The sequence below is a fragment of the Carettochelys insculpta genome, chromosome 2 (genome assembly GCF_033958435.1).
Source record: "Carettochelys insculpta isolate YL-2023 chromosome 2, ASM3395843v1, whole genome shotgun sequence".
Lineage (NCBI taxonomy): Eukaryota > Metazoa > Chordata > Testudines > Carettochelyidae > Carettochelys > Carettochelys insculpta.
This window is the reverse complement of record NC_134138.1, coordinates 196,891,748-196,906,694: the sequence shown is the minus strand read 5'-3', so window position 1 is coordinate 196,906,694 and position 14,947 is coordinate 196,891,748. Positions and strand designations below refer to the sequence as shown.

The following is a 14,947-nucleotide window of genomic DNA, read 5'->3' as shown; positions in this document are numbered from 1 at the left end:
GCCACTGAATGCAGGGAAGTTCTGTTCACTACCCTCACCCTTAGTGCCGGCTCCACAATTCCTATTGTCTGGGAACTGCAACCCATAGGAGCTGAGGGGATAGCACATCCTTGGGCCAAGGGGCCAAAGGGACCTGGCAGCCATGGTATAAGCCCCCGCCTCCAGTTCTAACCCATAATCGTGGCCCCACCACAGAGCCTGAGCCACAGCCCTCACCCACCTCTGGCTCACCAACCTCTTGCCACAGCCAAATGAAAGTGAGTGAAGGTTGGGGAGAGTGCAATGGAGGGAGGGGGTAGAGCAAGTGTGGAGGCTGGGCTGTGCAGGGGAGGCTGTTCGGCTTTGTATGGAAAGTGGCAACCCTGTACTGGTCACTCTAAGGCAGCAGAGCTCAAAACTTTGAGTGGAACTGTCAGTGTGGATAAAACACTAGAACTGTCGGCTTGCTACTGAAGAGCTGCCATTTCCAGGATAGGCGTTGTGCTCATTTAACAATCCCAGCAGAGGCCTTACGTTGCTTGGTGATCTGGCTTCACATTGCCAGAGAGGTCGAGGATCTTGTCAGCAGAACTAAAAATTAAGCATGGATGGATGCAAGGTTGTGCTGACAAGCTTGTTTTTATGGGCCAATAAAACTTCCTACAGTAGACCAGGTTCCAGCCCTGTGTTTTAAGCACCCCACAGTGTTACCTCTCTTTTAGTGCTGAGTTGTATTATTTCCCCTCCTCCTCTCCACATTGCCTTGCAGGAAATAAAGGCTGTGGGGTGGTCCTTTTTTTTTCTTTAAAAAAAGAAGTCAAACTCCAAGGCCAATTGATTCCAAGGCCAGAAGGGATCATTGTCATCATCTGGCCTGCTGTACAACCCAAGCCAAAGAACTTCTCCAAAATAACATTGGCTCTTAGTGGCAGGAGGATCCTGCATGCTCCACGCAAGGACGGGTCCTCAACCTGGTCAAAATCTTCTGCTGCACAGAAGATTTCTGACCTTTTCTTCCCCTTCAAAAGAAGGGCTCACCAGTTTGTCTAACCTGACCACCGTGTTGGCTTGGTCACGTGGTTTGGGTGTCTGTCTGATCAGCACCTCCCAAAACAGATTCTGTTTTCTGAGTTGGAGGAAGGGCAGAGGAGCATTGGGGACCAGCAGAAGCAATATAAGAACATGCTTGAGGGCACACATGGAAAAAGTGCAGCATTGCTGTTGACCCTTGGAGACCCTTGCCCAGGACCATCCCCAGGGGAGAACAGTAATCTGTGAGGAGGTTGCACAATTTGAGAGATCCTGCTGGAATACAGACAAACACAGAGGAGAAGAAGAAAAGAGTATCAAAAACTGCCCCACGCCCCTCCAACAGCTACTAACACCTGCCCCTTCTGCGATAAGATCTGCAGCTCCAGAATGGGGCTGATCAGCTATCAATGGGCTCATTAATAGGAGGGTGACATGAAGACCTCCTACGCATTACCATGGGACCACCAAGAGAAAAGCTTATGGGTACATTGCTAGGCTAAAGAGCCTTGGCTTGGCTTTCCTCTAAGACAGGCTTCCTTGGTGCTAAATAAATATGTCATATCATTAATTATCTTCCAAACCTGAGGGTACCATCTAATGCATATGTACTGTTCTGCTGAACAGCTGAGATTCAAAAGCATAATCTCAAAATAAAAACTGGAGCATGTCTAAGTACTCAAGCTGATCTCATACTGGTTTTATTACCCCAATAACTCTACTGGCCTCAGTAAACCTTGTGATTTATACTAGTCTAGTTAAGAGAACTAGGCCCACAACTTCATTTTTTTTTCAGTGAGTTTATTCCCCAAAAGATGATCCTTAAGCACGCAATTGAAGGCTGGAAGTTATGCAAACTTGTATGTGCACATAGTTCTTATTCTTGCATGTGAAGACCCCCTATGCACAGCCCTTTCAGTAGAATGAGTGGCAAAGGTAAGGGCTTTTCTAAACACAAACTTGTACCATATTAGCTATACGAGTATAGTGAAAAAACACAGCCTTCTTGATATGTAAGCAGATATGCAGTTACAGTAAACTCATGTCCGGCATTCTATCATCTGGAACTCTCAAATAACTGGCATTTTAACCATAAGTAAATTTTAGTTATGTTTTCTATAAATACAGTATAGTGAAAATAAGAGCACATGCAGTATAACATTACAGTCTACAACACTACTGATAGTAAAGGACTCTGCATAAATTTTTGTTTAACATCCAATCTTGGGTTTTTTTAGTGTTATGCATTGCTAGGTATACCTTTCTATTATCCAGAATATTTGAATATCCCACAGCCTCATGGTCCCAGGGTTGCTGGATATGAAAGAGTTTATTGTATAAGACATCTTTACCTTAATATATCCGCACTCACACCAGTGAGTTCTACTGGTTTAACTCCTTCCAGTGTAAAAAAACTTCTCACATCCCACCTAAGATAGCTGCACTGGTGCAAAATCTGCATGCAGATGCGGCCTAGATCTTGCAAATCTGAATATGAATTTTCCTAGGCCTTGTCTACAACCAGTCTTGCACTACTGTAACCCAGTTTTTAAAAAGAAACACTTTTTTAAACTGTTGCAGTTGTATGCGCAGATGGTTATTTTTGGTGTATGTTGCCTCCAGTCTAGAATATAGCAATGAAACTGTGAGAAGAAGAGATTACACAAGGGAAGGTGCAATGTGGCGAAGAGTCATTCCTTTTATTTGACTATTAATCAGCTACCACTAGACAGTACACTGTATGCATCTTCTGTACTATATAAAGAAAAAGTATTGTGGGTTTTCATTTGGTTGTATGTCCAGACAAATTGTCCTTTCATTACTAATAACTTGTGTAGTCACAGATACTAGTTTAAAACATGATAGCCGCATCTACAGTAGCCCCTTCCTTTTGGAAGGGGCATGGTAATGAGGGAGGTCGTAAGATGCTAATGAGGTGCTGCCATGAATATGCAGCACCTCCTTAGCATAATGGCAGCCACAGTTATTTGAAAGTTCCACTTTTGAATTGTGCCCCACTTGCATAGACGGGAACCTTTTGAAAGGACCCTCCGGACTTTGAAGGCCCCTTATTCCTGAAACCAAATAGGAAGAAGGGGCTTTTGGAGACTGGGGGGTCCTTTTGAAAGGCCCCCATCTACGCAGGCAGCGCGTGATTCAAAAGCGTCACTTTCAAATCGCCACAGCCGCTCTTATGCTAATGAGGTGCTGCATATCCATGGCAGCCCCTCATTAGCATCTTCGGACCTCGCTCATTACCATGCTCCTTCCGAAAGGGAGGGGCTAGTGTAAACGTAGCCCGTGTAGCACAGATAAAACAAAGCAGGACAAATAGGTCTGCAGGCCCAAGGTGGGCCCAGTAGGAAATGGGGAAAGGACAAATCACAAAACCAACATGTTTAATGCCCTTAGAACGGAGAATCTCAAAATGGTTTACAAAACAATGTCTCAACTTACAGGCTCACAGTAGCAAAGCAGTACCAGTGTGACACCTCACGAAAGTGCTCTCATTGCCTCAAAACCAGCCTAACGCGTGGTGGTGGGGAAATTGGAAGCAGAGCATCTCCCACTGACAAAGCACTTGGACCATGAGCATTGATGCCAGCAAAACTTATGGCACCTGGGTGTTTTTCCACATCCTGGAGAGAGAATTTTTTTTCTGATACAAGTGCTAATGGAGATGTGGCTTAAGCCTCCCAGAATCTCTGAGGTGAATATTACAGGAGGAGAACATGAGGTGCAAAAGAGTGGAACAGCTTGTGAAAAATGATACATGCTGTCACTGGTAAAGGTGGCCGGGAGGGAGGGAGGGAGGCCTGATGATAATGATCATCCATCTTCCTTAAATAATAGACTGCTTTTCCCAGTTATACAATTTTAGACTGGGTGGAAATTTTAGCTTCTTTTTTTCTTAGCAGTAGATACGGTCGGAAAGTGGCTGCTTTGCTGAAATTTTCAACTTTTTTAAAATCCACAATCACTTTTTGTTTTTTGGCCCCCAAATACTGAATAATCTTGTTTCCTTCCCCAGGCTATCCTAATGAAAAGCTTTTTAAAGGAAAGCAGACACTTGCTTTGAAAACTTTAATGCAATGAAAAACTAAATTTGGATTTGGACAGAAATTTTTCAGCCAGTCCTCCTGAGCAGAAGTGCCTTAGTAAGTGTTTGCTTTCGGTCCCTTTTCACCATGGGTTGAGTTGGCAAACTCTGTGTCCCTTCCACAAGTTTAAATTAGCTTGCAACAGCTGTTGATTTGCTCCTGAAGTTTTTAAAAACAAACCTTGCAGCTGGTAGCTGAAAGACTGGTTAAAGCCTAAAAAATGCCATAATTGTGTCGTATAATTGGGTGGTGCTTATCATCCAACCCCATTATTATTACATATCAATGTGTATTCTATTGCAAATTTTTACACTTACATTTATCAACATCTTTATCACACACATTTCCCATTGTTTTGAAATTATGAATGGAACAGCTATAAGAAATACGGGGTTTATTTTTAATCATCTTCATATATTAGTGAAAGTCTTAGTTTCTCATTTGGGAAATTACCAGAAGAAATTCTGAAGTGGGGGAGGGGTTAAGAGCAAAACAATGTAACCACTGAGAACAGAAAATGTAGGAAAAAGCAAAAGTTTTTTTTTGTTTATTAATAACTGAAGCTAATGTTACAGATTATGTGAATTAAGTAATATTCCTAAAATGTGTGATAATAATAAGACTCTTTTTTTCTAACTGGAACAATGTATTTCCGTTTACATGTATCCTAATGGCAAAAATTAAGGAAATGCCTACCTTCAGTCTGTAAGGAATGTGCCGGAAGGAGCTCAGTCCTGCTGAAGGAATATGTCCTTTGAAGATCATTTCCTAAAAATCTAAAGGTATGCCTATGTAATGCCTTGCAAACAAAGTCTGATGGGTGGCAGATGACGAAATGGAGTTTTTTCTGTTGTAAGTAACACGTGGTTGAAAAGTCACAATTTATGCTATCACCAGTGTAAGAACTGTGGAGTCTCACCAATGCTTGAAGTTGTTATGTGGGGGTACAGGGCAGTCATCGTCGCTATGTAAGATATGGATCACACAGGGCTCCCCTCACCTGTGCATTGTGAGGTAGAAAGTGGGAGGGATGGTGGCTGAGTCAGCTGCCTGGTAGCTGTAAGACTGGTTTGACTAATCTATATTCTTCCCTCTCCACCAAGAATAGTTTCAAAGTGCTGTTTAATAACGGAGTCTACAGTTATTTTTTTGAGAATCTACCTTGGTGGGTACTGTGATGCTGTAGCTAGGCCCACAGCTGAAGCCATGGAGAGCTGAAATCACAGGGTTTTGCCAAGTGCCAAACCCAGAAAGCAGCAGCAGCTCAGCACAGTGGACAATGGGGCATAGTGGACAGCAGCTGGGTGTCCAGCAGAGCAAGGAAGACGGATGGCAGGAGCAAGCAGACCACAGGACCAGCACAAAGGTGGTATCCCCTTAGGGTCAGTGGGGGAAGTCATCAGGGTGATGTGCTGAGGTCTGTGCTGACTGGACCGAGCTTTAGCTGGGGTGTTTGAAGTGGGATATAGAGAAAGCTTGGACGTGTGAATGGGACCCTGAGGTAGACCCTCCTTTCGGAAGGGCTATGGTAATGTGGGATATGCTAATGAGGTGCTGCCATGAATATGCCGTGCCTCATTAGCATAATAGCAGCCATGCACACTTCGATACTGCTGGTTTCAAAACGCACGCCGCCTGTGTAGATGGGGAGCCTTTCGAAACACCCCCACCCCCGATTTCGAAAGCCCCTTCTACCCAAAACCAGATAGGAAGAAGAGGCTTTCAAAATCAGGGGGTTGTTTCAAAAGGCCCCCAGCCACATGGGTGGCGTGCATTTTGAAACCGGCAGTTTTGAAGCATTTGCGGCTGCTATTATGCTAATGAGGTGCTTCATATTCATGGAGCACCTCATCAGCATATTCCAAAGTGCCACATTACCATAGCCCTTCCAAAAGGAGAGGCTAGTGTGGCCATGGTTTTACAGTGTTGGACTGTGAGCCTGAGAGGCAAAGGACATCGCTCAATCCATTTGAGCTGGGACAGTTACTTGTAGGTTGGTTATGAAGTCTGTGTGTGGTATTTTTCCCAAGCTAATGTCATGTGACTTCTCTGCCTCCTCCATTAAAAGTTTCTTTCTACATTCAAACACTGTGCTTGTGAGTGGGGAAGCATTTCCTCTCCGAGGTGCTCAGGGGTGTGTGAATTTCTCAGGCTATGGTGCGGGGGCTGGAGCCGGTTCTGTGTGAGATGGATGAAAAGGAATCCCTAGATATGGAACCTGGCCCAGCTGCTGCCGGCAGAAGGGTTACAAGTCATTCTGTTTAGTTACATGGATATATATCATATCACTGCCAATAGTGGTGCTATCTGCTTTTACCAGGTATCTCTAAAATATCAGGGCCAAATGCATGTTAATCGCCATCCCCCTTCCAGCCCCCCCGCTCCCCCCAGAATTTGACTGCTTCATGTGAATTTTATCTGATACCCCATGTTCAGTAATGTGTTCTTATGAAGAAAGAGGAGGTAGAGAAAGACTGGAGGGTTGATCCTGGGAGTCTCCCATTCAGTGTAAAGCAAGGACTTAAAGTCTGGGCCCCAAATGTATTCAGGTGACTAAAGATGCAGATAGGTAGCTAGTAGGATTTTCAGAAGCACCTAGATGTCTCCCTTTTTTATTTAGGTGCGCGTACCCATGCCTCTAGCTGAAAATTGCCTTTCAGAAGAGAAGTGAGATGCCAGTTCGTGATATCTTGGATTTCCATTATTTGATGTTTGTTAAGGTAGAACAGGAAAGTTTTCATCAAGAGCTATTTCTGGTGAATTATTTGGCCACAGGTTTATGACCTGTTCTAAGGATATCTTTAAATATGTTTACAATGACCCTGTATGACTGTCTTCATTCTCAAGTCCGCAGATCCGTCCCTGTCATTGCTTAGTGTGGTAGGGCCAGGGCGAGGGTCCCCTCAGAGGGAGCCCAAACAAGCAGAAGGGTCTGCAGAGCACAAGCAGGGCAATCGCAGGCAGCTGGGTGCGAGATGGCTCAGCCTAAATGGGGCCAGACGACTCCATGACTGGTCTAATAAGAGGCCTTTAAAAGCCATTCACAGGGGGAAGGGTAGGGAGAGTGTGAGAGGGGAGATGCAAGGAGAGCAGAGTAGTGGGAGAGAGCAGATTTGAGGGAACAGAAGAGAGAACCAGGAACCACAGAGGGAGAGAGAGGAGCTTCAGCAGATCAAGAGTGGGGACTAGCTACTGCTGCAGCCTGGAGAAGGTACTGGGGGAATTGTCTGGGGAAGTGACCCAGCAAGGAGAGCTGCTGTGCCAAGGGCTAAGAGTCAGCTTCTCCCACTAGCAGCTGCACAGGGTCCCTGAGCTGGAGCCCAGCATGAGTGGGTGGGGGCTGGGTTTCCCCAGACCACCCCTCACCCCAGTGAGGGCAGCTGGGCCCTTAAGTGGGACTGTGGACTGAAGAGAGGCCAGAGGCCCAGGAATAAGACTGACGTCACAATAACTAATTTCCAATTCCTGTTTTTGTACAAGCAGGGATGCACAAGTCTTTAGTGGTCTCTAGGAGGGAACCTAGAAGCCTTGCCCCTATCCTAAGGAGGGTTAATGAGAGTGAAGCAATTCTTTCCTCCAGGATTGCTAATAGGAATCTAAAGTCAGGAGATCTGAGAAAGCTTTGGAGCTATTCCAGAGACTTGATACTTTTGGGGTTTGTGTATTTCAGTTTATTGCTTGTAAAACAGCACAGCAAGAGTCTATCTAGAAACTGTTGCCAAACTTATGTCAATTTGGATGTCAGGCCCACCTGAAATGTTTAGTACGTCAGCAGCAGGCTTAGAAGGCAGACCAACAGCAGGTCCAGATAACAGCACAACAACAGCAAAAGCAGACCCAGAAGCTATTATTTCAGGGGTACATCACTGTGGAGTAAGTGGCTACTCCAAGCAGCATTTCCTGCTCCATCCAGTCTAGGTCCAGACACTTCTCTGATCAAGTCTGAGTGACTCCCTTAGCCCTTGGGGTGCCACATGCAAGTTTTGGCTGATCAGACCTAGTGGTCAGAGCAGGAGTTAGGCAGATTCAGAAGCTGGAGTCTGGGCTCTCTTGCACTCAAGATCTGAAGCAAAGCGATCTGGATTATTACTCATATAAATCCCTATTGGCTTCCTGGCTTAAGTACTAGTGCCAGCCAATCATTGGAGGAACTGCCATGCAGGTCCTGCTGGGTGGTACTTCCTGTTGGTCACCACCTCGTGAGGTCCTCTGGAAAGAATCTAGAATAGAATTCCTGAGGTGGTGTGGAGGGGCAGAGGTTAGTGCTCCCCAGGAGTCCCACTTCTAGCCCTGCAGATTCTTGTAGTGGGTCACTTAAACATGTGTCTTCTGAGTGGGGAAGCCAATGCTGCCGAAGGGAATCTGCCAATTACTGGTGGCATTATTGTAGTTTGGGGCATAACCTGAGAATTGCTGACACAAATTCCTCTCAGAACTTTCACCCCCTCTCCCCAGGGGTGTGCATTAGGGCTGAATTTTGCCCTTTAATTTTATTTCCTAATCAAAAGCAGGAATTTTAAGATCCAAACATTCATCTGTCGCATATTTCTAGACTTCTATTTTATTTGAATAATAGCAGTAAAATATCCTAGTTTCACAATCATTTATAAAGAAAAATCACTTTGCCTTTCCCATGAATCAATGAGTAACAGGCAAAGCAATGGTGGCATCACTTATAGATACTAGCAGTGGTAAAAGTGGCTGTTTATAACAGGTGCGTCTCTCTTCTTGGATGCCCCACTTTAAATGTCATAGACCTGATATTCAGAAAAGATGATAATTTACTGTTTCCACTGACTCAAAGCTCTGGGTACTGAACTCTGCTGGAAGAATCAGGCCATAGATAACCAAAGTTGGTGCATCAGAACTGAAGTATACAAAATCAGAGGTCACTTTTAAGATAGTGGTCTTAAGGCAATAAACTGGGCCATTTTTCCAGTTTGCCTACTAAGTCAGTGGTCACAAGAACTCCTTTTAAACATTAGCACAGAGGAAGTCATGGGCAGCACACAAAAAATTTGATAATGGTAGTCCATCGATCCAATGATGACAAATCTGTGCAGATCATCTGTTATTGGTCTCATGAGCTGCGTCTACACGTGCACGCTACTTCGAAGTAGCGGCAGTAACTTCGAAATAGCGCCCGTCACGTCTACACGTGTTGGGCGCTATTTCGAAGTTGAAATCGACATTAGGCGGCGAGACGTCGAAGTCGCTAACCCCATGAGGGGATGGGAATAGCGCCCTACTTCGACGTTCAACATCGAAGTAGGGACGTGTAGACGATCCGCGTCCCGCAACATCGAAATAGCGGGGTCCTCCATGGCGGCCATCAGCTGGGGGGTTGAGAGATACTCTCTCTCCAGCCCTTGCGGGGCTCTGTGGTCACCGTGGGCAGCAGCCCTTAGCCCAGGGCTTCTGGCTGCTGCTGCTGCAGCTGGGGGTCCGTGCTGCATATACAGGGTCTGCAACTAGTTGTTGGCTCTGTGTATCTTGCACTGTTTAATGAAAGTGTGTCTGGGAGGGGCCCTTTAAGGGAGCGACTTGCTGTTGAGTCCGCCCCGTGACCCTGTCTGCAGCTGTGCCTGGCTCCCTTATTTCGATGTGTGCTACTTTGGCGTGTAGACGTTCCCTCGCTGTGCCTATTTCGATGTTGGGCTGAGCAACGTCGAAGTTGAACATCGACGTTGCCAGCCCCGGAGGACGTGTAGACGTTATTCATCGAAATAGCCTATTTCGATGTCGCAACATCGAAATAAGCTATTTCGAAGTTGGGTGCACGTGTAGACGTAGCCATGGTGTGCCCTCTGGTGACTGTATAAGCCAATTCTAGAGGTGCACATTTTGCCGCAGGTGGTGCATGGGAAGTTCACAAACAGTGAGTTGTGCATTGCTGTTGCTCTGTGACGTCGTTCGCATACCTCTTGTAGATGCTGGGAGTGGTCTTCCTCAAAGGCAATGCAGGTATTTCTGACTGTTGCACGCCATTGTGTTCTGTCACTGGCGGCGTCCTCAAGGTCCCTAGGTTTGATACTGCGGTACTGCAGATTGACTTTGATGGTATCCTTGTAGCATTTCCGTGGACGACCTATATGCCAGATGTCCTGGGAGTGTTCACCATACAGAAGCTAGCGAGGGATTCTGTTGGCATCCATGCGGCTGACATGACCGGTCCAACGTAGTTGTGACTTCATAATCATCATTTCGATGCTTGTCATCTGGGCTTTCTCGAGGACCTCAAGATTGGGCACTTTGTCTTGCCAGCGTATCTTCATGATGTTACGGAGGCAGCGCATGTGGAATGCTTCGAGCTGCTTGATGTGATGCCTATATAGTGTCCATGTTTCGCACCTGTACAAAAGAGATGAGAGAACAACAGCTCTGTACACAAGCAGTTTTGTTGACATCCAGATGTTATGGTGGTTTAGAACTTTGACACGCAGACAGCCAAGTGCCTGGCTCACTTTGGATATTCGCACGTTGATCTCATTATCCAGTGATCCATCACTTGATATGACACTACCCAGGTATTTAAAGTTCTCCGCTACTTTAAGCTGAGTGCTGTCAATGGAGATACTCGGGACAGGAGCACTTGATCCAGGTGCAGGTTGATGGAGAGCTTCTGTCTTTCTGAGGCTGATAGTTAGTCTGAAAAGTTGCGAGGCCTCAGCAAACTTGTTGACAATGTGCTGAAGATTGTTTTCAGTGTGAGCCATAAGGGCACAGTTGTCAGCAAAGAGTGCCTCAGAAAGGAATTTCTGCACTCTTAGTCTTTCCATTCAGGCAACAGAGGTCAAAAAGTGACCCATCATGCCAGTATTTCAACTATATACCTCGGTCCAGATCTTTCATTGCATGGTTAAGGACGCATGCAAAGAATAGGTTAAATAAGACAGGAGCGAGAACACATCCTTGTTTCACGCCATTGGTGATGTTGAAGGGGGCTGATGTGGCTCCATCAGACAGTACTTCGCCTGTCATGTCGTCATGGAAAAGGCGTATAATCTGGGCAAATTTTCTTGGGCAGCCAAGTCGTATTAGAATGGTCCAAAGGGCTTCCCTGTTGACAGTATCAAACGCCTTTGTCAAATCTATGAAGACAGCATACAGGTCATGGGCAGCACACAAAAAATTTACTGGTCATACAAACGCTAGGAACTATGCTCCATATTCTTCATTGATATCCACTAATTGTTCGTCTATTAGACATCTGAACATAACAGACACAAAGCACTCCTGAAACACAGAAATTACTCATGTAAATAAAGAAGACTCATAATTGATCCATAAGCTTTGAAGGTGGCAGGCAGTGAGTCAATGGGGACAACTCAAGGAAGAACTCCAGGGGAAAAAGTTGTGGAAAAGAAGATAGACTCATGATGGTTCTGCACATCCCTGCGTTTGCTTCTGTTGGAATCAGTGAATAAATTTGTTGCCTTCAACAGGAGCTGGCTCAAAACCATTGCATCTTTTAGAATACCAGTGTGAAAATTCTCTCATTACTAATGTTTATTTCTGTACTTTTTTATCTATTTCTCTATTGGTCTTGGAATTTGGCTCCATTTTATAAATTTCTGCACAGTTGAACCACTGAGAAAAAGGATCATGTGTGGGGTAAAGAGTATAAAATTCAGCAAAATTTTAAATGGAATTTAAAAATCTTTTCAGAACGGTAAAAAATGGGATGGGTTCAGAAATCTGGACAACTGCTCTTCAGTATAAATATATGCATGTGCATACAGTCCTTGTTGTTTTACATGGGACAACTCCAGCTAGAAGTCCTGTGTCACCTTATAGACTAATAGAAGTTTTGGAGCATTGCATCTGATGAAGCGGGTCTTTGCCCACGAAAGCTTATGCTCCAAAACTACTTCTGTTAGTCTATAAGAGGCCACAGGACTTCTCGTCTGTATCTTCAAAAACAGCTAACTTGGCTACCTCTCTGATACTCGTCACCACGTCAAATAGTCAGTTGTTGGCAGCTATAATGTGCAAACTGCTTAACTAGCTTTTGAGACTTTGAATTTTATCTAACTAAGAAATGCAGAACTCTGTGCCTAATGCTCTATGAATGTAAAAGTCCTTTGTGACAATATCCCAGCTCTGTAGGATAAAGATGTAAAATTAAAACTGAAAAAATTAAGTTTCACTGCTCCATTTGTGGCTTGTGTGAAACTAAGATTTAGAAGAGAGAAGACCTTACTGGTCTTGATATATGTATAAAAATCTTCTGCTTTGGGAAGTTTTCTAGCAGTTGCTTTGAAAGTTCCATTTGTGCCATTTCAGCTCAGACCTCCAAATGGGTGAATTGGGTGTTGAGCCATACTCAGACGTCTATGACGATCTGAACTATGGGACCACCAGTGATTTCAATTACTCTAATGTTTGTGAAATGAATGATCTCTACTCATTTGGTACCCATTTCACCACCATCCTGTATTCTCTGGCATTTGTTCTTAGCCTGCTGGGAAATAGTTTGGTGCTATGGATCCTATTGAAATATGAGACCCTTGTGTCTTTAACAAACATCTTCATCATGAACCTTTGCATCTCTGACCTGGTCTTCTCCTGCATGCTGCCTTTCTGGATTACATATCACTTGTATGGATGGATTTTGGGTGAGTTCCTCTGCAAGGCTGTGAGTGCTGTTTTCTCTGCCAGCTACTACAGTGGCATTATCTGTTTGACTGTAATGACTATTCTCCGGTACCTGGCCGTCGTGAATCCCTTGTCAACTTTGCATACTCAGACGTGTCAGTGTGGCATTCAGATGAGCTTGGCCATTTGGGCTGCCAGCGTGTTAGTCGTGGTTCCTGAGATGATTTTCACCAAAGTACAAATTACTCACAGTTCCACACTCTGTGATTATACTGACTTACACTGGAAAACAGTAGAAATTTATCAGCGAAATGTCTTCTTTCTCTTCTCCTTTGCTGTTATTGTGTTTTGCTATGTCAAGATACTAAAAATTCTGCTCCGAACAAGATCTCATAGGAAGCGCCGAACCGTGAGACTCATCCTTACCATTGTGGTAGCTTTTTTCTTGAGTTGGGCACCTTATAATATCCTCTGTTTCCTGCAAACTTCACCACTTCAGTACATCTTCTTGAACTGTCAGATGCAAAAGAATGTTATATATGCCTTCTACATCAGCCGCAAAATTGCCTTTTCCCACTGTTGCCTCAACCCCTTGCTCTACGTGTTTGTTGGGGTCAAATTCAGAAGGCATTTGATGCACCTGTGCAGTTACGTTTGGCCGTACCGCAATGGGCAAATCTCCAGCCCCAGGATTTATTCTCATGGTAAATTCCACTATGAAGATGCTTCCATTTACTGAAGGCTTCACTGAAGTACTAAGCAGGTTTGAAAAGCAATTAGACGCATTCACATGAGACTCAAAAAACCTTATTCTTTGACTCTGTGGCTACATCTACACTAGAAGCATCTGTCTGCAGAAGTTACTGTCAGACGAGATGTTCCAACAAAACTTTTGGTAAAAGATCACATCTACGCATAAAAGCAGATCGATCTTTTGATCCCCTCTGACACAAGGACCCTCCCACAGAGCATCTACACAGCTTTTTTGTTGACAGTTTCTGTTGACAAAATGCATTTTGTGTGTAGATGCTTCGAGTTTTGTCTACAAAAGACTCATGTGTAAACATAGCCTGTGAGATTTGGAAAAATAATAGAGAATGTATTTCCATGGGGAGAGGGTAACCATCAACTATTGTTTGTAAATATCCCCTCTGTTTTCTAATGAAGTGGCCAAATTCTACTCTAACTTGCATTTCTTCAATTCCATAGTATCCAATAGCATTAAAACAGAATAAATTAGTGCCAAACTTACCCACTGCCTCTATCTGGGATTAAATTAGGTTTTATTAATTTGACAGAAGATACAGAACTCAGATTATCTGAAGCTTTCAAGAGAAACTTTTCACTGTTGCTGCGTACAAAGCTATTATATGCCTAATACAAACTTAGTTTCTGGTCCTCAACAGTATGCTTTGATGTTGATGCATGGTAAAAGGAATTAACAAGTGTATTAATACTTAATTCTTGTAAAGTCATAGTACAGAGTGAAGATTTATTCCAAATCAGTCCACTACATTTCTTGTTTGATATCCCAATAGCAATTTTTGCTTTATTTGTAAGAGAGGCTTTTCGTTAGCAAGCTAGAACAGGTGGTTGGTCTTAGCATGAACACCAGTGCAACCCAAGCACCATAGGCTGTGGTTCGCTGTTCCATGTAGCGGCACTTAGACCACTTACAAATAGAATGAGACTTTTTAAAGCAGAGCAAAAATGCTTTCCTCTGTGAAAATGAAGATAATCTAAGGACAATGGGACTGATTCAGGAGTACCTTCAGAAATAATTCCACTGACTTCAGCAAAGCTCTACCAGTGTGCACATGAATAAAGTAAGGTTCTGTATATCTACATCATTCAATAGGTTTGAAAACATAACTATCAAAGGTGCTATCAGGCACCTTCCATTATTTCTGTGAGGTTTCATTTTCTAGCCGATATAAGGCTGAGCAATATAATAAAGGGATAAGATTAACTCTGAATTGGTTTTGGGTTTGGAGGACATGGGGGAGGAGCTAGTGTTAAACAGTCTAATTAAATGTATTTGATTTTAACTTGCAGGTGTTTTGTGTAGGATATCTGTATTTCTGAAACCGGTGTGTAAAGAAAATTGAATCTTACAACTGTAGACTAACATTACACTTACTGTTCTCTGCTTTCGATTAATTCCCATTAAAACTGTAACTGAAGAATTTGCACTTTGTCATATGATTGTGAGCACTCCTGGGAGTGAACTGTCTTCTTTG

At 43.9% G+C, this 14,947-nt stretch overlaps 1 protein-coding gene across 1 annotated transcript; it reads left to right on the top strand.

Annotated features, from left to right (window-relative positions):
- The first annotated feature begins 12,408 nt into the window (after window positions 1–12,408).
- Window positions 12,409–13,446, top strand: XCR1 (X-C motif chemokine receptor 1). Its single transcript, XM_074985488.1, has one exon. The coding sequence runs from the start codon at window positions 12,409–12,411 to the stop codon at window positions 13,444–13,446; it is 1,038 nt and encodes a 345-aa protein (XP_074841589.1).
- The last annotated feature ends 1,501 nt before the right edge of the window (window positions 13,447–14,947 follow it).

Bases quoted from the DNA above. Each gene is read 5' to 3' on its own strand.
- XCR1 (XM_074985488.1), top strand. From the start codon at position 12,409: ATGGGTGAATTGGGTGTTGAGCCATACTCAGACGTCTATGACGATCTG.